The 26,862-nt window shown below is 34.9% G+C and overlaps 1 protein-coding gene across 1 annotated transcript in view; it reads left to right on the forward strand.

Moving 5' to 3' along the window:
* LRP1B (LDL receptor related protein 1B) overlaps positions 1–26,862 on the forward strand; it is a 1,257,096-nt gene that overhangs the window by 1,137,831 nt on the left and 92,403 nt on the right. The window contains exons 71-76 of the mRNA XM_087819400.1: positions 1,572–1,694; positions 7,786–7,911; positions 8,639–8,776; positions 10,235–10,369; positions 13,483–13,602; positions 15,171–15,412. Coding sequence (XP_087675526.1) covers positions 1,572–1,694; positions 7,786–7,911; positions 8,639–8,776; positions 10,235–10,369; positions 13,483–13,602; positions 15,171–15,412 — 884 coding nt within the window. The remainder of the gene's footprint in view (positions 1–1,571; positions 1,695–7,785; positions 7,912–8,638; positions 8,777–10,234; positions 10,370–13,482; positions 13,603–15,170; positions 15,413–26,862) is intronic.

The raw sequence follows: 26,862 nt of genomic DNA on the forward strand, positions 1-26,862 counted from the left end.
CTATTAAGCCTTCTCCTCCCGCTGTGTTCCTTTATTTATTAAACAAAACCAGCATTCACCAAATCGTGGAGATAAACCAAAAATTGAGTACTATGAGTATTCACTCCCCTTTGCCACTCCGCACTTATTTACTCATCAAGTCCTGAGGACTCTACCTCTTGAAGAGCCCTCAAGTGTAGCTACTTTAAGTCAAGTCACCACCAGTTCTTATCTGCATTGCTGCAACCCGTCTTCAATTTATTTTTTTCTCCAGTCTTGGCTGTCACCCTCACTATCTTGTTTCCAAGTTCTCCACACTGCAGCTAGAGTCATCATTCTAAAATTCAAATCTGATCCTGTCATTTCCTCACTTAAATCTTTGCTCCTGGAAGTGAATGAGTAGAGACCTGTGTACAAGTCAAGACTCAGAACAAGAGCTATTGGACCTTCCCAAGTCTAGGCCCTTTTTTCATTCCAAAGAGCACCCACAAGTTGAGCAGTGTTCCTTCCTCGGTATTTCCTAGGCTTTTGAGGATGAGCACTAGTACTCCCCTGCCCCATGTTTAAATGAACATATCCTTTTTAAAATATTTTAATACCTTCAATCGTCAAATATAGCCAATGTATACACTATGTTTCTTATCTTGCCCATGACCTTTAAATAGGTAATGCAATTCTTGAGAGAAATCTCATTAATTATAATTCTAAATTTCCATCAAGTATCTTTGTGTTGTTGCCCCATGTACATCTTGCATTTTGTGACCTTATAAATCACTTTAACAGTACCTCTTTTGCAACATATGAAGACCTTGAGTCCCAGAGAGATTAATAGACTTATCCAAAGTAAGACAAAGCAAGGTCCTAACTCCCAACCACTGCAGTTTCCACTATATATTGCTACATACATAAACATATAACCAAAGTTTATTAGTACTTTGGGTCCTTTGCATGTGCTAAATGTACTTAATTTTAAGTTAGAATATCCTTGTAGTCTCAATGCTTTGTATTTAATTGCAAAAAAAGGGGGGGGAATGCAAATATTTAAAAAATAAAAAACACTGTACTTTATAGCACAATTATTGTAAAGATAACGCTGATATTTCATCACATAGCCAATTTATTTCTGCTATACATTTATTTTTCTGTGACTACAAAATCTTTTTACTGGTTAATCTATTTTCAGTGATTCAGTTTGTCTATTTCCAGATACTGCTGAATTTTCCAATTTTTTGTGTGTCTTTTCTTTCCAGAACAGCACAGTTTTTAATTATGAAAATTAATACCATTTAAAATCTAAGTTTTCTTACACTCATAACAAAAAATATGTGAAAAGGAAGATAACATAGATTTGAGAAAACTTTCTTTTACCAACTTAGTATTTTTTAAAGAAAATATGATATACACAGGGGTAATATCAGATTGTTATGAAAAGTAAACCATGAATATACTTTTTTTTAAATTTTGAAACCTACTAGTATTTAGAAAAAAATAAAGAACTGCAAAACTAGAATCTGTAGTAAGAATTAGAGGAATACGTGTCATGCTGACTGCCTTTAATTATGTTATGCCTCTGCCTTGTCTTTTTAATAAAGGAGGAAATATATGTAGAGCAGATGAGTTCCTTTGCAATAATTCCCTCTGCAAACTCCATTTCTGGGTGTGTGATGGAGAGGACGACTGTGGAGACAACTCTGATGAAGCCCCTGACATGTGCGGTATGGCATTTCACTTGGCTCTAGATGGCTCTCTCATCTCCCAATCTAACGCACCCGCGTGAATCAATGAAGTGGTGAAGGGAACCACAAATCTTATCACCCTGGGGCTAGATAGATAAAATATAACCACAGATACACTTTCGTTCAGGTAACAAGAGATTACCCTGTTCAAAGTTTATGACTTTATAGAGAGCCTTCCTGTATCTGAACTTTCACATGTCAACACTGTTCAAAAGATAGATTATGGTCTGTCTGAGAGGATTTGGAGTAGTTGACCTTTTGAATTGAGTAAGGTTCATGTAAAGACTTTGGCTTCATATCAAATGGGTACTTTAGTCTAAAACAATTTTCTTTTGACAGATAAGTACATGGAAAAAGTGTGAATAATAAAATTATGTGGTTCCACATGTCACCTGGAGATTTTATATATCTCTGTATAGATATATAATACAAATGTTATGCTGATAAATGAAATAGGAACTATTTAATATTTAAATCTAAAAATCTTCAAAAATGTTAGTGATTCTTCAAATTCAAGTTACTCCTGACTGATACTTGTCAGAAGGGTGATTTTGCAACCTACAACTACTAATGTATAATTTTAGATCTTTAAAATAAAGGTTTCATTATATTTGGTAAACATTTTTAATTCCTCTTTTCATTCTCTGTATCCAATCTCGGGAAGAAAGGTAATTTCACCTCTAATTTAAAGAAACCACTGCTTCAGATATAACTTAATAGCACATTAGGTTAGTTAAAGAATACATAGCATGAGTGCATGTACTTAAATCCTTTGTTCTATCTGGTGCATCAAGTTAGACCAATAGTGTTTTTTTTAAAATATGTCTTTTTTTTTAGTTTCAGAGGGAGAAAGGGAGAGGGAGAGAGAGAGATATAGAAACATCAAGATAGAGAGAGAAAGAATCATTGATCGGCTGCCTCTTGCACGCCCCCTACCGGGGATGGAGCACACAACCCGGCACACTCCACGACTGGGAATCGAACCGCGATCTCCTGGGTCATAGGTCGAGGCTCGACTGCTGAGCCACACTGGCCGGGCTAGACCAACATTTTTTGATAAGTTATGACTGACGACAAAGGTTACAGTTAAATAAAAAATCCAAAATAAGCAGGCAACGTAATTTTTTTAAAGGATTTAAAACTTGAAGAGTGTTCTCTGTGAGTATAACTGATGAGAGATATAACCAAATTTCCAATTCAATTTTTTACATAATCTTACAGAATAGACTCTATAGAATCACTAGGAATTACATTCTTTCTGAATCATATTACATGAAAAAAACGAGTTTATCTACCAAAATCAAGCCAGAACCTATTACGTTTGCGTGGGTTTTGTTTGTCTGCTTGTTTGTTTTTTTTATTTTCTATTTCACTTCAGCACAAAACTCATGGGTGGAAAGGAAATGTCTGGCAACTAATTAGCCATGGGGGGTTACAGAGTCACACCCCCAGGACCTCTTCCAGGGCCAGAAAGTGGTTCTCAGTGACATGCCACGCACCCGCTGGAAAACTTATAAAGTACATCTAGCTCGATTCTCTGGATGTTTTTGCATTTGCTCAATCATTAGTATCAAATCGAGTCAAACTATTATGTGCTGGAGACTATGCTTAGTAATTGGGATTTAAAAACATGAACAGCACATGTTTCATTTTTACAAGGAGATATTATTCTGTTTAGATAAATAATATTTTTCATACATTGTATTTCAGGCAATAGTAGAATTAAGTAAAAGGCACAGATAAGGCAGTGAGACTAAGATGAACTCTGCCTAAAGGGGAATTCAGAAAGCTACAGTGTTAAAGGATCTATATGAAAAGGCACCACAGGCGTAGTGAACAGTGTGGAGAAGTTATTTATTCATTAAACAAGTATTTGTTAAGCTAGGCACTGTGATTATTTTGATAAAATGATGAGAGGAACAGACATGGACCCTGACTTCACACAGCCGAGAGGCTGGTGGAAGAGCAATACTGATGATCATAGAAATATACAGGTACAAGCTATGATACATGCATTAAAGAGAAAGTATAGTAAGTTATGAAATTGTAGAACGGGAATTTTATTCAATCTTTAGTTATGAGAAATAACCTTTGAGTCTGAGTCTGAGTGTGAGAGAGAAATAGCTGCTGAGTAGGTGAAAGGAATGGGGTGGGTGGATGACACAGTGCTGTAAGCAGAGGAAGCAAGATGTAGAAAGGCCTGAGGCAGAGCAAACCAGAGCTTACTAGAAGAACTGGAAGATCTGTGTGCCTGGGGAGCACAGAGCAAGGGAGATACTGGTTTAGGATGAAACTGAAGAGACAGGAGAGATACTTGAAACCTTGTGAGTCTTGATAGGGATTTTTAGATTTAGCCTGAAAGCAATTAAAAATACTGAACATTTTAAGCAGAGGAGACATGTGGTCATATTTACATTTTTACAAATATCGGATAGAAAGAAGCAAGAGTAGTTAAGATGATGCAATACTCTAGGAAAGCTGTGCTGTTAGCTTGAATTCAGACAATGACAGCATATGATGACAAAGTATACACAGATCTGAAGGTTATTTAAAAGGAAAATAAATTAGATTAAATAGCGGATTGGATATAAGGGGTGAGGGGGAGGAAGTTGCCAAGTATAACTTACAGGGATGTTTTGGCTTGCACATTTGAATAGATGGGGAACATGGGAAGAGGAATAGTTTTACAAGTAAAATTAAAAGCCTGGTTTGAGATACATTTGAGAAAACACTCAAGTAGAGACTACAAATAGGTGGTCTAGAGATATAAGTTTGAGAGTTAGCATAAAATGTGGTGATAAATACTATGAAATTTGTGAGATTTAGGTTAGGTGGGAGTAAAACATCAGAAAAGAAGGGGATTAGAATAGAATATTGAGGGATACCAAATATCTAACTAAATATGAGCAACCAGAAAAGACTCAGGTAAGTAACCACAAAAGGATTAGCAAAAGCAAGCAAACAAGCAAGCAAACAGTGTAACAAAATAAATACCAAGACAATAAAAAGTCTCTAGAAAGATGGAATCGTTCCTGAAGAGTCAGGGGAAAAGGGGTTGCAGAATAGGTGAAAAAATTTAGTTTTGGATAGGATTAGAGTTCCCTTCTCTGTTATTAAAAAATGTTGAAATGAGTTGAATGAATTGATAGACCCTGTGTAGAAGTGCAATCATTTAATAAGATATTAACACATTTCCCCTCTTTATTTCTACTTTTTTATATGTGCAGTAAGAAGCAGATACATATATAGAATGTGGAAGGTTGGTGCTGTAGGGAGGTTTGAAAGGAATACATATTTAAATCATTATAGCAAAGTGTAAAAGAGTGACATGGCTAGATATATGTATAGGATTTTCAAGTAGTATTCAGTGCCCATCTGTCATTGATGCATATTTATATCTGTGGTATCAGTTAGCCTTGTGATATGATCATCTGCAATATTCCTGAACTTCCCAGATGCAGACATTGGGATAGCAGATGGTTTACTCATCTAAGTGTGTGGTTTCTTAAGATAACTAAGATGAAAAAGAGAAAAGGGCCAGAAAATTCAGATTATTTGAACAAAAGTGAATTTCTAAATGAGTGATTGGGACAGTGTCCAATGTATAATAGGTTACCAATAAATATTTATCAGATGAGTGTACTAAGAGATGAAACGCAAGCTAATGTCAACAGAGGGAAGTAAAGACAGAAGACGGCATTGGAAAATAAGGGAAAGGTAGCTGTCTCAATGGGCTAAAGCTGAGGTTTAAACTTTATGTTCCAGCTAAGGCTGAAGAAGTGACTTAATGAGACTGGTTGAATTAAAACTTTGGAAAAGTAGGAGATTGTGATCAGAATTTGGAGCATTCAAATTAGTGTTTTTGTAAATGAAATAATTGGAGGAAATAGGAAATCCAGCTATACCCATGTGTAATAGTGCTCCTCTCTGCAAGCAACAGGAACTGTCATTGGCTGATTTAAAAAGAAAAAAAAAAAAAATGTTGAAATCCACCAATGTCCATAGCCTTCTAGGGAGGTGGGCGGCCTGGGTGGATTAGAGTAAAAAGACATTTGGTATGAGAAACATAAAGAGCTAAGAGGCCCACTTGTTGGTTGGTTTGCTCATTTGGATGTTGAAATCATCCTGGATGGTGGAATGAATTTGGATGAAGACAAATAACCATGAAGGTACATGCTACAGTGTTCAGTGAATTAGGGAGCAAGTAACGCTTATGAAGTTGATGAGAAAATGGCAATAAGAAAGGGCTATGGTCAAATGCTTCTCCCTCAGAACAGCAGTTTTTGGTTTTAGTATATTTTTAAAAAATACAATGTGAAGATATGGTAACAAAGTTACCAAAGTTCTGGGAGCTATAGTAGGAAACTAGGATATCTTCAAACATAAGATAACATGAGGTATGTGCAATGTAAGAGACATTTCTAAAAGACCTATGGGGAGGAGCTATACTTGGAGTAACAAGCAGATTTCCGTTAAAGCAAGCAGGTCACCAAAGAGGAGTATGACATATGTAAGTAGCTAATAAAGTAGCATTGCTAGAAGACCAAGAATGGCATGGACAAGGTAATGGTAAATCTATTATGTCATGTAAAGTAGCTCAAATTGTATTCTGGAAATAATAATCAGATTAATGTGTTAGGTGGATTGTTCTGGTGGCTTTTAGAGAATCTTAGGCTGGGCAGTAAAACTGAGACATTTAGGATTCTACTGCAGTCAGTTCTGTGAGAGATAATAATAACTGAGCTATTGTGATTATAACTGGTATGCATGGAAAGAAGAGGGCAAGTTTGGGGACAATATCATCGGAACTTGTTGACTAATCAGTCAAAAGTCAGTGAGAAGAATGCATTTACAATAATCCCAGACATATGGAATGATGAGCCACTAACAGAACTATGGAAATAAGACAAATCTTATGTTTGGAGAGAAGGGAGTTGAGGGAAAATGACAGGAAATTGAGTTTTGAACTTGTTGAATCTAAAATTCCTATGGAAATGTTCCATAATTAATTGTGAGATGTTATATTTAGATAGCAAGTTGAAAGCCTTGAAGGTGTAGAGTCAAGTAAATCCATGAGAGTGAATGAGAAAGTCTAAGCAGAGAATTCAAGAGTGAGAACATGAGGGGACCAAGGAGAGAACCCTGAAATATTCTGACTGTGAGGATCAAGAGTAGTTATAAATGTTTCCTTCTTTATGGGTGAAAGGTTTTTGAAGAGATAGTGATAGAAAGAACAAGAGTAGTATTCCCTGGCTTCCATTGGTATCTCTTTAAGTCTCTCTCTCTCTCCACCCTCCCTCCCCACACATACATTAAAAATTAATAAACTGCCCTGGCCAGTGAGGCTCAGTTGGTTGAGCACAGTCCTGTGCACTGAAGGGTTACCAGGTCAATTCCAGGCAGGGCACATGCCCAGGTTGATACCTGGTGGTGGTGGTGGTGGTGGTGGGGCGGTGGAAGGCAGCCGATTGAAGTTGCTCTCTCCCTCTCCCTTCCGCTCTCTATAAAATCAATAAAAACATATTTTTTAAAAAATGAGTAAGCTAAGATCACCTTATGTGCCTCAAATACATAGCTACACATTTGTTTAGAGAGGCATAGAGTAAGAAACCCAGCTATAGTGTTATTGAGATTTTTTTTTCCTACTAAATGGCTTATTTTCAGTTTGGGGCCTGTAACATACACTTGCTGAAGCTCTATTCGGTATGAAATTGCTATTTCAGATAGCTAAGTGTCCTGCCATGTTGTATAAACTGAAGGCATAAATTAATTTGGTACACCAAGTGGAGGCAGCAAAGATAAGGCATCTGGAAATGAGACCACGAAATTTGGCTCTGTATCTTATTTCATTCAACCTTTCAGCTGTGCACTCTTTTCTGTAGTTAATATAAATAAGTAGGATCATAAGCTTCTATTATCACACATGTTTCTAGTATCTACACATAGACAATTTCCACAACAAAACATATTCAGAAAAAGCTAGATTATGGATTTGAGAAGAAAGAAAAAAGAGAATGACAAAAGAGGTCAGTGTAGCTGAAGGAGCTACTTTGGTTTTTCTTTTTTTCAGTCAAATTTCTTTGCACACCCACAAGACCTCACAGATGCAGAAATAACAGAATATGCCTGCAGCCTGAGCAAATGTGCAATGGGATTGATGACTGTGGGGACAACTCAGATGAAGATCATTGTGGTGGTAAATCCATTTCATGTGAAATAATTGATTCAGTGACAGCTGTAAGATAATATAATGATTCTAAAGCTCAAATTTTAAAAATAAATAAATGTTTCATGTGTATGTCTGAGGGTACTTTTTTTGGCACTTGATTTTCTGACAGGATATGAAAATAATCTGCTAACATTTTCTTTGCATAGCAGAGCTGTGCAACTTAATCGAGAGTCTCTACTACTCCATAAATCTCTTTATAGTCACTTTATTAAAGAAAATACCAAGTAAGAAAAATAATGTAGTGGTTTAAAAATGTTCTGTTAAAGAGCTCCTTGAGTTGGAGAGGGCAGATATGTATAAAGAGTGTAAGTATGTGTACACAATCCCTTTTTCACAATTCTGAAATTAAAAGAACTCTTAAAGGCTTTACTAAAGTATGTGGCAAAATGGGTGATAAACACTGACTTGAACTAGTCTGAGGCAGTCAATATTACTTTTTAAAAATCCCACTTAGGGTTATATTTGTATATTTTCTTGTGGAAATAGGTAGTGTTTCTTATAAGGTAAATACACTGTTTTTATAAAAATCCAATAATTTCAGGATTTTTAAAATTTGGCCCCCAAATTTGGCTACAAATAAAGGATTGTGGACCTATGTTTTCTATAACATTTAATAAAACCTTAGACTTGTTATATACACAATACATTTGTTTTGATTTGGTGAAACACTAATCATTTTATAATGACTCTGTAGGTAAGCTTACATATAAAGCAAGACCTTGTAAAAAAGACGAGTTTGCTTGCAGTAATAAAAAATGTGTACCCATGGCCCTCCAGTGTGATCAGCTTGACGACTGCGGAGACGGTTCAGATGAGCAAGGCTGCAGAATAAGTGAGTTTGTTTTCTGTTTACATGCAGTGGCACACAAGTCCATTTTTTAATTCATTGTCACCAAATCTTTTTTACTACTGTGAGAAAAAAAATTGCAGTTCAAAATGTGCTTAAGTAATATCATTTTTTAAGCTTTTCCCAAAGCACACTTGAACATCACTGAAATTAATATCAGAAAGTTTGAGGTGGAAAGGCTGATTTCGCTGTGAGTCACCTTGTTGGAGCTGGAGCTGACAACTCAATATCCAAATACAGACTTTGAGGTCAGCGAAGAAATCTATATCACTTAGCATTTTAGTTTATAAAATATAATTTTAATACTTTTTGAATTTTATAAACATTAACATTTGTTAAATCAGAATAAATCTTTTAATAATTTTATTCAATGTTTTAAAATTGTAATCTATTGCTAAATTATTCTTAAATAAATCATCATTGTGTTATTCAGTTAAAGTGCTATGGTACTTGAGTTATTAGACCTTGACTGCTAAGCATTTTGTGTTCAGATAATGTTTTATATTTTATTTTCCATATTAAAAAAATGATTGAACTGACAACCCTAAATTAAGGTTACTTATAAAAGCTACAAAATACTTCTTACTTTTGAGTCTTATTTTCTTCTCATTTATGCATCTATGTTGTTCCTCACTAGTTGATGAAGCAATTCACATCAGGATGTACCCACACATGGAATCTCATCCATAGTATAATTCCACTCATGTATCTTAATTAATTATAAACTATTCAAGAGTTTGTCAGGATTAATAATGGTTACAATTCTGATAATTAAATTCATATTTCTCAATAATTTGATTTATTTAGTTAAAATAGAGGAAGTTTAATATTATCCCTATAATATTGTCACTCTAAAATGTTTTCCTGAATGGTAGGTAAAGCGATGAAATTATAATAGCTATGCTGGGAATTAAATATAACTCAAATTTCATCCTAGCCTGTGTTGCAACCCACGCTATAGAAGTTTAAGAACTTATGATGGTGCCCACCTGCTCGAGTAACATGTAGTACTCGTGATTGTGGTGTGAATAGTGAGCTGAGTTTAACAATACACGGCTACATCTCTAGGTAGTTTCTAGGAGATGCTTTGGTTCTTAGAGAAGGGTACGGTACTGATACATCACAACATTGTAAAGAGAGCTTGTCATTATAATCATTGATTCTTAACTTCCTTTTAGAAAGCAGTGTAGCTTGGTCATAGCTATAAATATCAGCTGTAAGCAATTTGGTCTAAACTATATGCAGTGCAATTGAGTTCAGTTTCTATCTGCTTCTATGCCTTTATAAGAAAAGAGGGCTTATAAGGAGAGAAGACCGTAATTTTATAAATTCAAAAAGAGTCATCTACGGTAAAATACATATAATTCTAAATTAAGAACAAAAGTAAACTCCCACTTCAGGAATTAGAATGATATTAGTTTTGATCATATTTTTAAATCCCAGCTCCCACTGAATATACCTGTGAAGATAATGTGAATCCATGTGGAGATGATGCATATTGTAATCAAATAAAAACATCTGTTTTCTGTCGCTGTAAGCCTGGATTTCAAAGAAACATGAAAAACAGACAGTGTGAAGGTATAGTACTTTTCCTCACCAGCTTGCTCTTAAATCTTTAAGTTTTAAATGACTCGCAAAGCTGCTAAATTGCAAGATGAGAGGGGGATTGATTTTCATTAAAATGGTGTGTCTATGGGTTACCAGTTTACTTATGAGAGTGCAAATCCCTTGGGTCGAGAGCCTGTTTGTTTGTACCACTAAGCTAACCATCACTGAGGCTACAGAGTCTTTTCTGTAGCTGATTCAGACCTCCAGGAATTCCAATAGTATTATTATAATTCTCTTTTGAAATGCAAGCAATGAGATTGCTGTTTCATGACCCATTGGAGAATTAGAGGCATTTCATGAAGGAGCATGTTGATGATGACCCATTTCTCTTGAGTTGTGGCACTTGCAGTAATGCGATAGGCAATTCACTTTTAGAGAATTGTGGGCTTTTGTCCTAACACCACGTCTTAAACCATGCTTCGTGTTGCCAAGATGTGTCTTTTAAAATTCAAAGACAGGATCTAAATAAATCTCCGTCAGCTTACTTGAGATCATTTAAAAATTGAGCATGTAGGATAGGCAGAATCTCATAGTAAGTTATATGTATAATTTAAATCAGGGCTTTAACTATTGAGTCACGAAATACCATATGCACTTTCTACACGTTTCTTCATTAAAATTGATATTATTGTGATTAGAGCCTGACTAAAATCATCTGACTGGCTTATCCAGGATAAATTCAAGTCTTACAATGCTTTCACCTACCAGCTTCCTTTACTTCTTACTGTCTCTTTATGTTATACTTGGGTTTAAAAAGGGGGTGGGGGGGAGGTATATAGTGTCAATCAAATGGACTTATTGGAATAAATTTATACTCAGCCAAAGAGAAACAAGTGTATCCATGTCATATTTATGTACATTTTGGGTTGTATACTTATTTGGATGATTCATGACATTTTATTTCTCCATTAACATGGGACACTGAAAACTAGCAAACTGCTTTTTTTTATTTTAATAAGAAAGCAAATTATTTCTCAAAACTAGAATGTTTCTTGCTTCCTAGAAACTGTCGATTGTACATAAGCACACATACTACACACAGACTACAAGTACAACATCTCTTCAAGATTTTAATTTCAAATAACATTAATTAACTCATATTTATTTGTGAATAGTGGTCTCTGTTTCCTGTATATACTTACAAATTTAGAAATCCTATTTTCAGAATGTTCTTTATTTTTTAATTATATTTCATAACTTGCAAGTTACACTCTGTTTAAATTGCTGTGAATCCACTGAAACTTTTGTTGTGCAAATGAATAATTTTTGAACTCCAATAAAATTTGCATCTTTACCTGATAAATGAAGATTTAACATAAGGAAAAGCAGTATTGACTTGGTGTGAAGGAGGGGATAGACATTACCTTGGTTTGTAATAAAAAATAACTTAAATTTGTACTCTTCCTTTATATAGCTAAGAAAAAAAATAGCTTAAGAAATAATTTGATGTCAGAGCCGAAACTGTTTGACTGGAATGCCTAAAGGAAAGAAATCGTGGGACTGGCAGGAGAGCGATAGAAAGGGAACAGCAGAGGCTGTGGGCGAGGCGCTGGTTCAGGATCAGACATGTGTGGGTTGCCTCTGGTCACTTCCGAAGCTCATGCAACAGGCATGATTACAGAGATGAAGATAAATGCTGATCCTGGCCACCACAGGACCCTGTGGGGGAACTGAGGTTTTATCAGATCAAGCATATTTTTATTTATTTTGATTTCCTGTCAAGTGGAAACCGTAGTAACAAATAACGTACTGTTTAAAATGACAGGTGTCAAACAAATAAAAAATGTTTGTCATAATAGTCTTTGGTGATTAAGTGCTGATTACATGTATTTTACTCAATCTCTGATGTAATATCAAAATAAGTAAATAGATTTTTCTTTACCTTATTACCCTACATTTCAAGCATGGAAATGAATTCTCATGACAGTGCTTAAGCTCTCCTTGGGCAAAGCATCATAGCAGAGACGGCAGAATCAGAAAGCCTTGGCACTGTCACTTACAAGTGTCCCTGGGAGAGTCTGTGAGCCTTTGAAGCACTATTGAGCACCAAACAAAGATAATTATTATTCTGATTATCCTTAAGTTCTCTAATTCGAGGGAAGGACTTATATCACAGATTCATTACATAATTAGAGCAACTATATGTGATATAAGAGGCCAAGGAATTATGCTGATAAAAGCAGGAGAGGAGGGAAATAAACAGAAAGTAGATAATTCACCAGAATCACCTGATCTCGATCCTAGCCCTGCTCAAGTGATTCAAACCAGAGGCAGGTGCTGAACACAGAATATTGCCTGTGATTGATGGATTTATTACTTATGATTTATATATATTTATTTATATAGGCATCCAGTTTTTATTCATTTATTTATTTATTTCACGTAGCCCTTCTTGTTACCTAGTCCCTTCATATATATGAAACCAGAGGTGTATTAGAGATACATCCAGATCTTCGTTCTTTGCCAGACATTGTGCAAAATGCTGTCAATATAAAATGAGTAAATCACAATTTATGCTCCGAAGAGACTTGACAGTCAAGTAGAGGATATGAATATATAGCAACATGTTTGAAATATAGTGTGAACAATCCTGTAAGAGAAAAATACTGAACAGCAGAGCGCAGAAACTGTGGGATGGATAGTCACTGCTAGACATTGATGGAGACCAAGGAAGGCTTCACATCAGGTGAATATTGAAAAATGAATAGAATTTTTTTTCATAAAAGTGGGAAAGGACATTATATGACATGTGCAAAGGTATAGAGTTACGTAATCAGAAACAGGCTTCAGAGGAAACTTCAAGATCTGTTTATTTGAGTAAGTGCAAACATTAGGGGAGTTTCAGATATTTCAATGTTTAAGTGGGTTAATGAGCAATGTACAAACAGCTGATAAATTGTTAGAGTGAAACTATTGTGAAAAATCATCACGGCCTAAAAATAATACACAAGCTGCAGGTAAGGATTTGAAAAGACAATAAAAGAAATAGAAATAAGGAAAAATGAATTTGTCATGTTGCGGTGTAGAGGGGTAGATGCGCTAGTTGGGGGCATGATGATGCTATTTTCATCTCTTCTTTTCAGACGTTAATGAGTGTTTGGTCTTTGGCATGTGTTCCCACAAATGTATAAACATGGAAGGGTCATACAAATGTGCATGTGACCAGAATTTTCAAGAAAGAAACGGCACCTGCATAGCAAAAGGTAAGGTTATAGCCATCATTTCAAATGATAGTATAATTTTGCTGTAAATATCCTGTAGGGGAAAAAATGTTCATGTTGTATTTTAGCAATAGCTTCATGCCTAATAATATAAAATAAGTCTCTTTGTTAATGCTGATTAATTTGATCAGTTGGTTTATTATTCTTAATTTAATTTTGGATGGTTTATAGACATGACAAATGCATGGTTACTGTGAAAATCACTTTTGTGTTTGAATCAATTGTAAGGAGGTGTAAAAGTTTAAAAGTGAATGTGATAGATTAAGAAAGTATCTTTCTTTACGGTCCACTTTCTGTGTGAGGAGAAATTATTACACCATTGGGATAAAAATAACAGGTTAAAGGTTAGCAGTATAAGGAGAATGGAATTTTGAGTAAGAGTTTAAGAGGTTTTAAAATAAAATCATGCTTTCAAATTCAGATTGCCTCCACTTAATATCATTTTTAAAAATTAAGTGACAGTTATAAATTTGAGGCTTTTTTAGGTATGAATTTTAGTATTCATATATTTTAATACATACTGTTGTAACTTAAGTATTGTTAGCTACAGGGTATGATTGGACAATGCTAATAAGATTGGTAATAAGAAGCAGTGGTTCGAGGATGAGCTATGGAGTAATATGTACTTGGCTGACTGTGTGGCCTGGGGAAGTTATTTGACTCTGAGCCTCAGTTCTTCAACTGTAAAATGGGAATTTTAATGCCTACTTTCCATTATTGTTGCAAGAACAGGAGATAAATTGTGAAAGGCTTAACACAGTGCCTGCCACATAGTATACTTTCACTAAGTGAGAGCTACTAAAACTATAGAATTCAACTATGCCTCCTGCATAATTATTTTTGTAAATTTGCAAATACTTTGCATGCCATTCAATCTTACTTTATGGTTTCATTAATATTTTAATTAATAATTTTAGGATTTACTTTAGGTGTTTACTTGTCTTAGAATGAATATGACATTAGTATACTATTGTAGGTATCAAAACTTCAGGCTAGAAAGTTCCACTAAGCACAATTGTAGATAATATTGAGGCGATGACAATCTAATGTAGTAAATACTGATATCTTTGTGTAATAAAAAATAAAAGAATATTTAAGATATGTGAATATTTGAAGAAGAAGACTATTCATGTCTTAATTATCATTTTTTAACCTAAGGTAATGATCAATCAGGTGCATAAACTAAATGCTTGAAGCTTAATTAGTACACAATATAGCATCTGAATTTAAAAAGCATTAGAACAATGTACTGTAACTTACCAAAGAAATCCTTCTTTATACAAAAAATAACTACTACCAATGCTTAATGTGTAGCCAGAAAGTAAGTTTTGCCCTAGGAAAACCTACATTAGTAACTCTTAGACATGTTTAGGTAACTATGTATTAAACATAAGTCATGAAGGTTTTAAAACAGTCTAAAGTTGGTTGATTTTTACTGAGCAAGAAACTGTTTTAAGAATAACAATTCGAGATAATTTAACAATACAATCATTGCTTTGACATTAGTTGAAACTTACTTTATTTTTGTATTTTATTACAATAATCTCCAGGCTCTGAAGATCAAGTTCTCTACATTGCTAATGACACTGATATCCTGGGTTTTATATATCCATTCAACTACAGTGGCGATCATCAACAAATTTCTCATGTTGAACACAATTCAAGGATAACAGGGATGGATGTGTATTATCAAAGGGATTTGATTATTTGGAGTACTCAGTTTAATCCAGGCGGGATTTTCTACAAAAGGATCCATGATGGACAAAAAAGGCAAGCAAACAGTGGCTTGATTGTAAGTAAACAGTATTGAATATTTCAAGGCTCGCCTCTTCCCACCCTCCCTTATTTTATTTTGCTCTATCAATCACAATATCTGATTATAGGAGGTAATTAATATATTTATTCAATGGTTCTTCCCAATAGTTTCCCTATGTAGAAATAAAACAATTTTCTACTCATTTATTCTCATAGCTACATATAAATTTGTTTTACTTGCATAATATTATGCTTTTGTTTTCATGTATTTGACTTAGTTACATAAAAATGGTAACAAATAATACCAAACATTTCTACACCATGTTATATTTAACAATGTTTAACAATGTATTCGGCCCTCGCTGGTTTGCTCAGTGGTTAGAACATGGCCCCAGGGACAGAAGGCTCCAGGTTTGTCAAGGGCAGTCAAGGGCACGTTGACTGCAGCCTTCATCCCTGGCCTGGGTCTGGCCGTGTGAAGAAGGCAACGAATCGATGTGTCTCTCTCACATCGATGTTTCTCTCCCTCTCTCTCCCTCCCTTCACTCTTTCTGAAAAGCAATGGAAAAAATATCCTCAGGTGAAGATTAAAAAAAAACAGAAAAAGAAATTTAGGAGCATGAGGTTTTTTTCATCATGAGATGAAATTAGAACCATAACTTTTTTGTTGTTAGAAAATAAACTGTCAAAATATGCAGGGAAAATCATTTCACTTTTAACACTGGAGAAATACTTGTATTCTAGGACAAGAGATCAACGCCCTAGTGTAAGCATTTCTTCTGACTTTTGATAACTGTGTTCCAGGGAACCTCCCAAACAGAGCAGTACTGTTTGCTAGTATATGATGGACATGTTGGCTATCATGGTTATTTCTTTGAGGAAAATACACTAGAACATTTATTTAGATTTGTGGTTGTAGGCTATCTTCTATTTGTTTTAAGGCATGTCAATTTAGTGTGTGTTTTATATTTTGAAGTAACCTTGGAAAAAAAATGACAGGTAAATACTTATTTTTATGGGGTCTGGCCCTTTGTTGTACAACCAAAAAGCCAAGTGCTGTCCTGTCACAGTAGGATATAATTGAAGCTTTGTATTTCAAAAGACTCAGAGGAACCTATCTGGAAGTCCTCTCCACCTTTCCCAGTGGCATCTACCATAAAGGTGTGAGCTACATGAATAGCATTTGATAGAGCTCTGGAACATACATTTTATCTTATAGACAGCGATCACTTTAATTTAAAGGAAGCAATATTCACTGTCAAACTAAGGTGAAATTAACTGTGAGTAAAACCCCACATATATCAAAGCTGTGTCCTCAGTTCTTCCTCCCCCAGACAGAATGGTATGCTATAGCTTTAGTTCTGTTAGAGCAATTCTTAGACAGAATCAAGGAATCCATAAGATCGCTCTGCCCTCCCTCGCTCACGTACAATTTATTTCCTCTTCAACAGACCAAAAGGCGGACAGAGCCTTGGCTGCCTTTAGCTTTTCTTTATCTATAAAACAGAGGTCTGCTTTGCGAAAACGTCGCTCTTATGGTACCATTCCCCCTGTTATTAATGAAGTGATGAAGGGTACACGCCATGGAGTTACACGGCCTGGGTTTTCATTTTGTTCCTATTGCTGACTAGCCTCTAACCTCTCCTTGCTCTAGTTCATAAAGTTTGCTGAAGAATCTGTATTATATGTTTAGTATTGTTAACAGTTATGCTTGCCATTAAAAAGATGGTGATGATGATGATGATGATGGTAGAGATGGTGATCACGATGATGTTTCTGATGATGATAACTGGCTAGGTGTTCTTTTCCATGATGCATATTATCACATTAAAAATCATTTGTAACTTAATCTTGTCAGAATTTTGTAGTTGCTAAAAATATATCTATAATTGTTATTATGACTTTTCAGTGAAAATGATTTGATAATTGTTTTGGTTTTGTGCTTAGAGAAATTTGATGATCAGTGTCCCCTAGTGAACAGAGTTTATTATAGGTCAGAGGCCAAAATTGTTTAATGTTTGGTAACTAAGTTTTTATTTTATATGCACAAAATGTAACTGTATATATTTTATTGGTATATTTATATTTATTTACAAGTATATATTTTAATATTTCAATATTTAATTTTATTAATGTGTCATAGAATCTTTCATAGCCAATGGCAAAGCTATTGATTAGCCTTTTCTAGTAGGATAAAAACTTTTTTAGTTTTTTAATAGTAGTCATTATTTGTGTTATATCATCTAGACTTTTTGTTTGTTTTTTTCTCTCTCTTCTTAGACCTACACATAACTAACAGTATTCACTAGGAATAAAATTGGGTACAGTAGAGTATATTTTCTAGGAGTCCATTACAGTGAAGTAGATGTCATAATTATAAGGTTGGAAACTGAGCCATGAGTTTTTAGCACCATGTTCTAAGCCATCAAGCATTCCATAGAAATTTCAGCCAATGCATTGTTTTTAAGACAGTACTTAACGGCTACACTAATGAGGGCAATTGTTTAACTTTGCTTCTTATATCTTTTTGTAACTCTGATATCTCAATATTATAAATATGGAATGAAGCCGTACTTACCGCCTTAATTTAATGAGCAATGTGTATTCTAGAGTAATTAAACGACTTACCTACGGCCATGCAGTTATAATGTGACCACATTTACATTTTAACTTGAGAGACTTGTTACATCTTTAAGTCTCAGTTTCCTCATCTAAAAAATAACTATAGCATTGGAGTGGACAATTTCTTAAATCCTTCCTAGAAAGTAAATATATATGATTTCCAAAAGATGTGTGACATAGTTATGTCTATTAAATTATTACAGGGACAATTTGTATTTATTCCCCTAAAATCTATCTCATGTATAAATAATTGATTTTCTACCCTTACGAATTACTCTGCCATGTATTGTCTTTGCTCTTTTACAGTCACTAGCTAGTCATCTATTAGTTTAATGAACATGCTATCTATTTCACCTAAGTTTTGACACAAATACTGAATGATACAGACCTGAGAATTGCCCACTCCTTTGAAAATAAAACAAGATTTTTTTTCTAAGCTGAATATAGAACACTGATTTTTTTATGAATAAATAGGTGAAAGAAAAAAACCCCACAAATCAAAGTATGCATACTTTCCTTATAACCCCATTATCAATTAACCAAATGTGAGGAGTTAGCCATGTAATTGCAGAATGTCTTAAAGCATATTCACAGATATTGAAAATACTGAAATATTTCCATCCCTGTAAAGGTAGGAAATACATTGTGTCAGATATCAAAGAAAGATTACTCAGATAACTAAATGTTTCCTGAAGTCCATTCCAAAGAAAGGTAATATTTAATGTGATTTTTTTGGGGGAAAGTTGTGAGGGGAATACTCTTCTGTAATCTTTGAAAATGGTTGAAATACTAATTATAATTACAAATTTAAATTTCAAATGTAGACTAAGTTATTTATACATAGGAATTCTTATGATTTTATAACCCCCAGGGCTATCCAAAATAGATAATTTATTTTTTCTTTAAGAAAATTAAATAATTTAAAATTTAAAAGACTCGCATGATTCAATCTATATGTAAAGCATAATGAGATTTCTGAATTGGAATTTTAGTAGTCAGAGCAGAATATGATAACGTTATGTAACAATTGAACATACTTTCTGGCAATTTATCATTTCTAGTGTGAAATGCTGTGCAGCAAAGGACGTGATGACTAGCAGTATAAAGTAGGTCAATGCTTGTAAAAATGCAAATGACGAAAAGTACAGATTAGATTTTTACCATCAAAGAACTAAATATTCTGGAGCAAAACAAATTGTTCATCTGATCTACCTGATTCTGTGAAGTGAATACGAGATGCTATTTTTGGCATATTGTCTATTATGCAAAAGAGGATGTTCAGAATGAACATGCTTATAATTTTACCCATGAATAATCATATCTTTTCTTCAAAAAGGCGATTTGGCCCTTCCCCCCCCCCGAAAATCTTTTAACAAAATATTCAATTAAGTTATCTTTACTAGGTTTCAACTTTTAATTGGAGTCTTAGCTAAAACCTTTCACCCAATAGATGTCTGTATTTCGCAAACACATGCACACAAACTTGCACGTGAGCATGTAGGTGTGCATACATGCCCACACTTAAGCGTGCATGTGTGTGCGTACATGTGTGTATGTGTAAAAAAACCTTCAAAGTCTTATTTTAGGGCATTAGGTACTGGTAAAAGTTGATAGTTTCTTTTTTCATTCTTTTTAATTTTTCTTTATTATTATAAATTGATTATTATTATTACAATTCTCAATTGAAACTGTCTATACTTGCATAGCAGGAAAAACCTTTAAAACCATCTGAATTTGTTCAAACCAGTCCACAACTGTAATAATTTATTATGATTACTTTGGAAGAAATCTAAAACTATCAGATCATTACATTATTGCCATTTTGTATTGTTGATTGCATGAGACAGGCATTCAACATGACATACTGATTAAAGTTAAATTGCTCTGTAACAGTTATGCTAATATTTAAAATTTTACTGAATGTAAATCTTATATGACTGCATAAAACATATGATTCCATGGTTAATAATCCTGAAGAAATTATTGATCAGACCATATAGCATTGTAAGGAGAATCAGTCAAGTTTTATTCATTCATTTCCAAAGATTTATTTAAAGATTTCTGTTTATTAGGTTTGGTGCTGGGTTCTTGGGATACAATAATGGGAACAAAGAGTCTTGTTCTCATGAAGTTTAGATTCTGGGGAACAAAGACAAAGTCAAGTAAACTCATAAATAAATAAATACTAAAACATTTTCATTTTAAAAAATATACTGAAAGAAATTATAATGGACCAAGAAAGAAGCACTCAGAGTTGTAAGAATTCTTTGGATAGGGTGGTCAGTTAAGGCTCATTCGAAGAAGAGAGGAGATTTGAGCTAGACCTCAGAGGACGTAATGTCACCTTATTTATATCTAAGACAACTAATGGCTTTTTATGTAGAGACTATTGCAGTCTCAAAGGAATGGAAGGTAGTGTGTACAAATTTAACTGAAAGTGTTTGCAAACAGGATGAATGTGGAAAATGGGAATAGGAAGGACTTGGGTTGATTCTTAAGTTTCTCAATTATGCAACTTGATAGGTCCTGGGGATGATAAGCTTTGGATATACTTTTAGTCATGTTAAGCCTGAGATGGCTACAAGAAATTCAAGTGAAATATCAAGTAGTCAGTGGTATATTCAAGGCTTGGTCTTAGATCTTTGGGTTAAAAAATAGAAGAGTAGATGAGGTACCTAAAGCTCTGAAGCTAGGTTCAGTTACCTGGGAGAGAGTACAAGGGAAGCAAAGGACTGGAGCAAAGCTCTTAACCAGATTAAAATGATGACAAGGTGTAGCCAGTACATTAGGAGAAAACAGGAGAAAGTAGAGTCACAGAAACTAAGAGAGGTTGCTGTTTTGAGAAAGAGGTTGAGAATTAGGACAAAGCAGTATTCAATAAATTTGGTGATAGCCATTAAACATCTTGACAAATGCTTGGAGTCATCAAGGAAACTGACTTGAGGGAGCATTCAGTGTTTCTACATCAGTGGTTCTCAGCTGGGTATTATCTCCACCCCAGGGGAGATTTGGTAATGCCTGGAGTATTTCTGATTGTCACAACTGGGAAGTGTTGCTGGCTTCCAGCGAGGACAGGCCAGGAAGTCTGCTTAACACCCTGTAAGGCATAAGCTGGTCCCTCACAACAAGAACTTATCCTGACCAAAATGTCAATAGTGTTAGAGCTGAGAACCCTCACTCTACATAGTAAAAATGTCAGTCTCTTCTGTCAAGCTTTAAGTGGATCTTTTTGTTTCACCGTTTTATGTAACAATAGCCCTTAAATACAAAATGGTTCTAAAATCATTCATTGAACTTGGCCAGTGTGGTTCAGCAGTTGAGCATCAACCTAGGATCCAGGAGATCGTGGTTTGATTCCAGGTGCAGGCACATGCCCGGGTTATGGGCTTGATTCCCAATAGGGGGAGCAGGGGACAGCCGATCAATGACTTTCTCATCATTGATGTTTCTGTCTCTCTCTCTCCTCCCTTCTTCTCTCTAAAATCAATAAAGACATATTTAAAAAAATTAAAAATAAAATCATTCATCAATATAGTTATTCTTTTATTGATCTCTTGTTTTTCCTCTCACCTTCTCAGTCTCTTTTGCTAGATTTTTTTCTCCTTCCTTCTTAAAATTGAAATGCCCCCAGGCTCAGACCTTGGTCATCTTTTTTTCTATCTTTCCTCACATCCTTGTGGACTTTATATAGGTTTGTGGTTTAGCATATGTCCATATGCTAACAGTTACTAGTAGATATTTGGCTCTGTCCAACTGCTTACTTTGCTTTTCCTTTTGGATGTTTTAAAAAATCCCCAAAGTAGCACACCTAAAAATGAACTTCACATATGAGCCACAAAACCTGCCTTCCCAATCTCATATAGTGGCAACTCCATTTTCCAGGTGTTCAAACTAAAAATCTTGGAGTCATCATCTTTTTCTCTCATAATGTGAAAGTCAGACAATGATGTTTAATCTACCTTCAAGGTACATGCAGGAGCCAACTACCTGACAGCTTTGCTGAAAGTAACTAATTTTGAACTGTCAACTTTCTTCTCAGTTGGCCTCCTAACTGGTCTTCTTCCTTCCCTTCTGACATCACAATAGCCAGAATGCTCCAGGGATTAAAAAACCTGATCTCTTGTTATTTTTCTGACTTCATCAAATGCTACTTTCCCCCTTACTCTTCTCCGGGGAAGCGTTGGTATTTATAAAGCTCACCACTACCTGCTAATATAAGGACTTTCCTAAAATGTTCTCTTGGCATAAAATATTTTTCAGCCAGATATCCTACATGACTCAATTCCTGAACTCCTTCAAGTTTTTTCTCAAATATCGACATCTGAATCCATAACTTATTGATAATTGCAGTCTATTGCTCCACTCCCATTCTGGGTTCCTCACTAACCTGCTCTTTCTTATTAAACTGCCACATAATTTACTCATCTATTATATTTACAATCTATTGTCTACTTCATGTTGCTATAAATAAATTCCTAGATGGCAGATATTCTTACTCTTTTGGCCACTACTGTAATCCTAACATCTAGAACACAACACGTCATAAAAATAGGTATATATATATTTAAATTAGAAGCAATAAACTAATTGAAAATCTTTGGTATTCAGGGCGATAGTATATCAATCTTTTTTAAACTTTATTTTTATTGTTGACACTATTAAAGATGTCCCCATTCCCTCCCCCCTTTGCCCACCTCCACCCAGCCTCTGCCCCCTTTTCTCTCTGGCCATCACCACACTGTTGTTTGTGTCTATGGGTTATGCATATATGTTATTTGGCTAATCCCTTCACTTCCTTTCATCCCGTTCCTCTCTCCCCTGTGACAACTGTCAGTCTGTTCCCTGTATCCATGCCTCTGTTTCTATTTTGTCAGTTTATTTTGTTCATTAGATTCCATATATAAGTCAAATCATATGGTATTTGTCTTCCTCTGACTGGCTTATCTCACTTAGCATAATAATCTCCAGGGCCATCCATGCTGTCCCAAAAGGTAAGATTTCCCTCTTTTTTGTGGCTGAATAATATTCCATGGTGTAAATGTACCATAACTTTTTTATCCACTCATTTACTGATAGGTATTTGGGCTGTTTCCAGATCTTAGCTATTGTAAGTCTTTTACAGTTATTTTTTCTTCTGCAATATTCAATTAATCACAAATTTAAATACTTTTATCTTTAGCTATATCTCATTTTTATCTACTTCTGTCTTACAAAACCTAGATTGAACTTCCACATTCTTCATTCCGGAGTCCATCCAGTAAGCCTCCTGAGATTTTCCTGTATTTCCATTTGGTCCCAATCTCTATCCATTCTCTAGGCTGTAGCCAAAATAACCTTAAAACCTTAATCTAATCACTTTTCCCTACTTAAATCCTAATGCATTTCCATTGGTTTACAAGCCTCTCCAAGATAATGAGCTTCAGCTTTCATCACGCCCTTCCCATATCCTCACACACCTATGAATATACCCATATACACCCACAAACACATTTTTTCTAGCCATAAATAAACCATACTTTATTTCCAAGAATGCAACTTGACTTCAGAATCTTCAATAAATGGTATTCCCTCTGCCACCTTTAATTATCACGACAAACCAAAGCTGCTTTACTAAGAAGCCCTTTTTCATTATTGTGTTTTTCATTGAGATTGGTCTTGGTCTTGTTTAGACACTAGAAATCTCAGCCTACATGAGATATTTTCAGGTCTTCCAGAAGGCCTAACTGAACTGTGACTGTTTGCAGGGACAGGATCACAGAAAGATTGACTATGATCAGAAGAATAACAATTGCATACCAGGGAAGTAGCCTATGAGGTGACCTCATTACCACTGCAGGTTCTGTTTAGACTTGGAAATGGAATTGGTAGTTTATCTAGGGAGTAATCATACAGTATGAAGCAGATTTTAATAGAACTGGCAAGGAAATGATATATAAAACTTAGCAGTACACCCACACATCTTCACAAATTGAATGAATCTGATGGATGAGAGACAATGAATTATGAAAGTCTAATTTATGTGTTCATAATACACACGTACAGGTCTGCTGCACAGAAAATGTTCCTGTTCGTCCACAAGACGCTGACCCAATGATCCTGGGGACGTGCTTTCCACATGTGCTTCTCTGACTCTTCTTTTTCTGTTTATTGTGTCTTAACCCCCTTTCTTATAGATTCATGATTTATTCATTAAAGTCAACTTCTTTTGCCTGTTTAAGGCATGACTTTCAATTCAGCTTATAGGCAAATAAAGGTGTGAAATCGATTAGGCACCCGGGTGAGGGGGAAACGGAACACAAGTCCCTTTAGAACAAGGGGCAGCAGATTGATTGCTCTCCTAGGGAGCTAGTTTGCTTTTGATACACTGATTCATAGAGCCTAATGTTTACAAGAAGACAAAAGGTACATTTTTAAAGTGATATAGCTTTAATTTTAAAGCCAGAGTCTAAAGTTTAATGTTTTTTTAAACTGTAACTTAAATTTAGTCAATTTAACGTTTTACAATCTCTGCTTTCAGATATCTCTGCAGTGCCTCTCAGGCGTTTAAACTGCAATTGCCAGAAGGCAACTTGACTCCTTAATTCCAGGCCACTCAATAGGGAGATGGTATCAAAATCATCCCCGTAAACACCAACACATTTGTAACTTACTGACTAATGCATGACAATTCATAATTGTCATTAGATACATCCTGAAGGCTATATAAAAGGCATAGTTACATAGAAGGATAATATTCTAAATTGTTATATAATTTAGTATTTAGAAGCTAAAGATTTTTATAGATAATCTAACCCAAAACCTTTATTTTATACACTATATAATTTACAAAGAAACTAGAACTAGGTCTTAAATCCAGTTCCTGACTTCAAATTTAGTGTGCTTTCTAACCTTCCACGCTATCTTTTGTTTACCTAACAGTGTGTATGAAGGTTTTGAGAGCCAGTTTTGATCTTTATGGAGGGACAGTGGTAAATCATAAGAAATAAGTTAATAGAACATTGAACATGCTAAAAATTTTAATAAAATCACATAGAAGATATTGAATCTGTAATCCAAAGACAACTTTGGTGTTTTTTGAAAATTGCATACTTTTGTTTGGTTTCTTTTTTCCTTAGCAAGAGTTTATTCCACATTGACATGGTCCTATAATATACATAAATAGAGCTTCAAAATTATTCAATTGAAATAGTCTCTTCCTCAGAAGAAGTTGTAGGTAGCAGCCAGGGATCTCATCCTTGAAGTGGTTTGAGACCTCAGACACATTGTAGCTCTGCATATAAGTATTTATTCATTCATATTTTGTGGACCAAAAGTGGAAATAGTGTGACATACACCACAAACATACACACACTTTTTTAAAGTATCTTTACATCTTTGTTTTTATAACATTACATTAGAAGATAATTAACTTTGGTAAAAAGAAGTGATTTTTATTTTCTTAGCTTTACACAAAGATGAAAAAAAAATCACAAATGAAATATGTGACCAAGTCAATCTATCCTGTGTTGACTATATTTTGCTAACTATATTTTGCTAAAGTATATTGCTAACTATAAGAATTTTGTTACAAAGAAGATACTATTTCCATGGCTCAAATGCTTGAAGTCCATTTTCGAAGGTTTTCTTCTCTTCTCGACTAAAAAAATAAATGTCTCCAGTAACTTACATCTTTAGTTTTCCTGAAGATGGCGTTATGACAGATACCCTACAGTCCAGAGCTGTAAAGGATTAACTGTGTAAAGTAGTAAACTCGAATTTCGTTACAATTGAGCTGCCAACTTTTCTGTAAGATTTAAGTGTTTCATTCACTTGACTAATATATCTCGACAAAAAAGAATGCCTCAGGCCTCAAAACTTTTGTTGTGTATTTGGAGAGCTTATTAGGGAAGAAACCATCTATCTGGAGAAAGCAGTCAAAATGTGTCTTCTACTTTGTGCAACAATATGAGCAACGCCTTTGTTGTGAGAGTCACCACAGGTCTCAAACAGGACATATTTCATCAGTACTCTAGGCCGTTGGCCTGTCTGTCTAATGAGCTGGCCGAACGGACAAATGAGAATGTTACATTTTCTTTTTAATTGTATATGTTTGTTTTGTTTTGTTTTCAGCTTCTTTGGGGGTGAAAGACTTAGCTATATTTTGTTTTCATGTTCCTATTTTGCCAGGTCAGACTCCATTCCACTCCCAGAGCCTGTTTACTTTTCCTGTGTGTCCCATCTTTTCATTTACCTAATTGATTTTAAAACTCTTCATAACTTGTCTGTTCTTTATCTCAAGATCCAGCAAGAATTTCTACTCTCCAGTCAAGATCAGTATCAGAGTCCCTTTTCTATGGCTTATGCTTTTCCTGATCCTGGTCTGTAAGCAACAAAGAGAAGTTATTTCATCCCAATGCAACTCACTATAAAGGGTGGTTTCCGAATTGGGCCGTCGGTTCCTTGACAATAGGACCGTCCTGTTGCTGCCTCCTTGCTGTTCTTTCTTCTGTTCAGTCCTGCTCTTTAGTGTTGAACGTCATGGAGCGTTCAGTCTGTTCTGAGTCCCTGAGGATGAGCACTTGGTAACATCTTCACCCTGCTGCCTTTATTCCAGGAGAATCATCCGGTCACTGATGATTCATGACTTTAGGTGGAATTTATTAGGTGTGCCCGACCTTCACCCCATGTTCTAACTACCTTAGTTGATATTGAAATGACATGAGGAATTCCTTGATCAAGGAACCACAGAATAAATGTGTAGATTTAAATGAGTCTGTAACTCATTAATATCTCTTGTTTTTAGCTTTAAAAAACAACATTGTTTTACTTTCTTAAAACAGTATTCTTTACCTTAACAGTGTGACTTAAATTTCATTTATTTTTCTA

The sequence above is a fragment of the Miniopterus natalensis genome, chromosome 8 (assembly GCF_054644295.1).
Source record: "Miniopterus natalensis isolate mMinNat1 chromosome 8, mMinNat1.hap1, whole genome shotgun sequence".
Taxonomy (NCBI): domain Eukaryota; kingdom Metazoa; phylum Chordata; class Mammalia; order Chiroptera; family Miniopteridae; genus Miniopterus; species Miniopterus natalensis.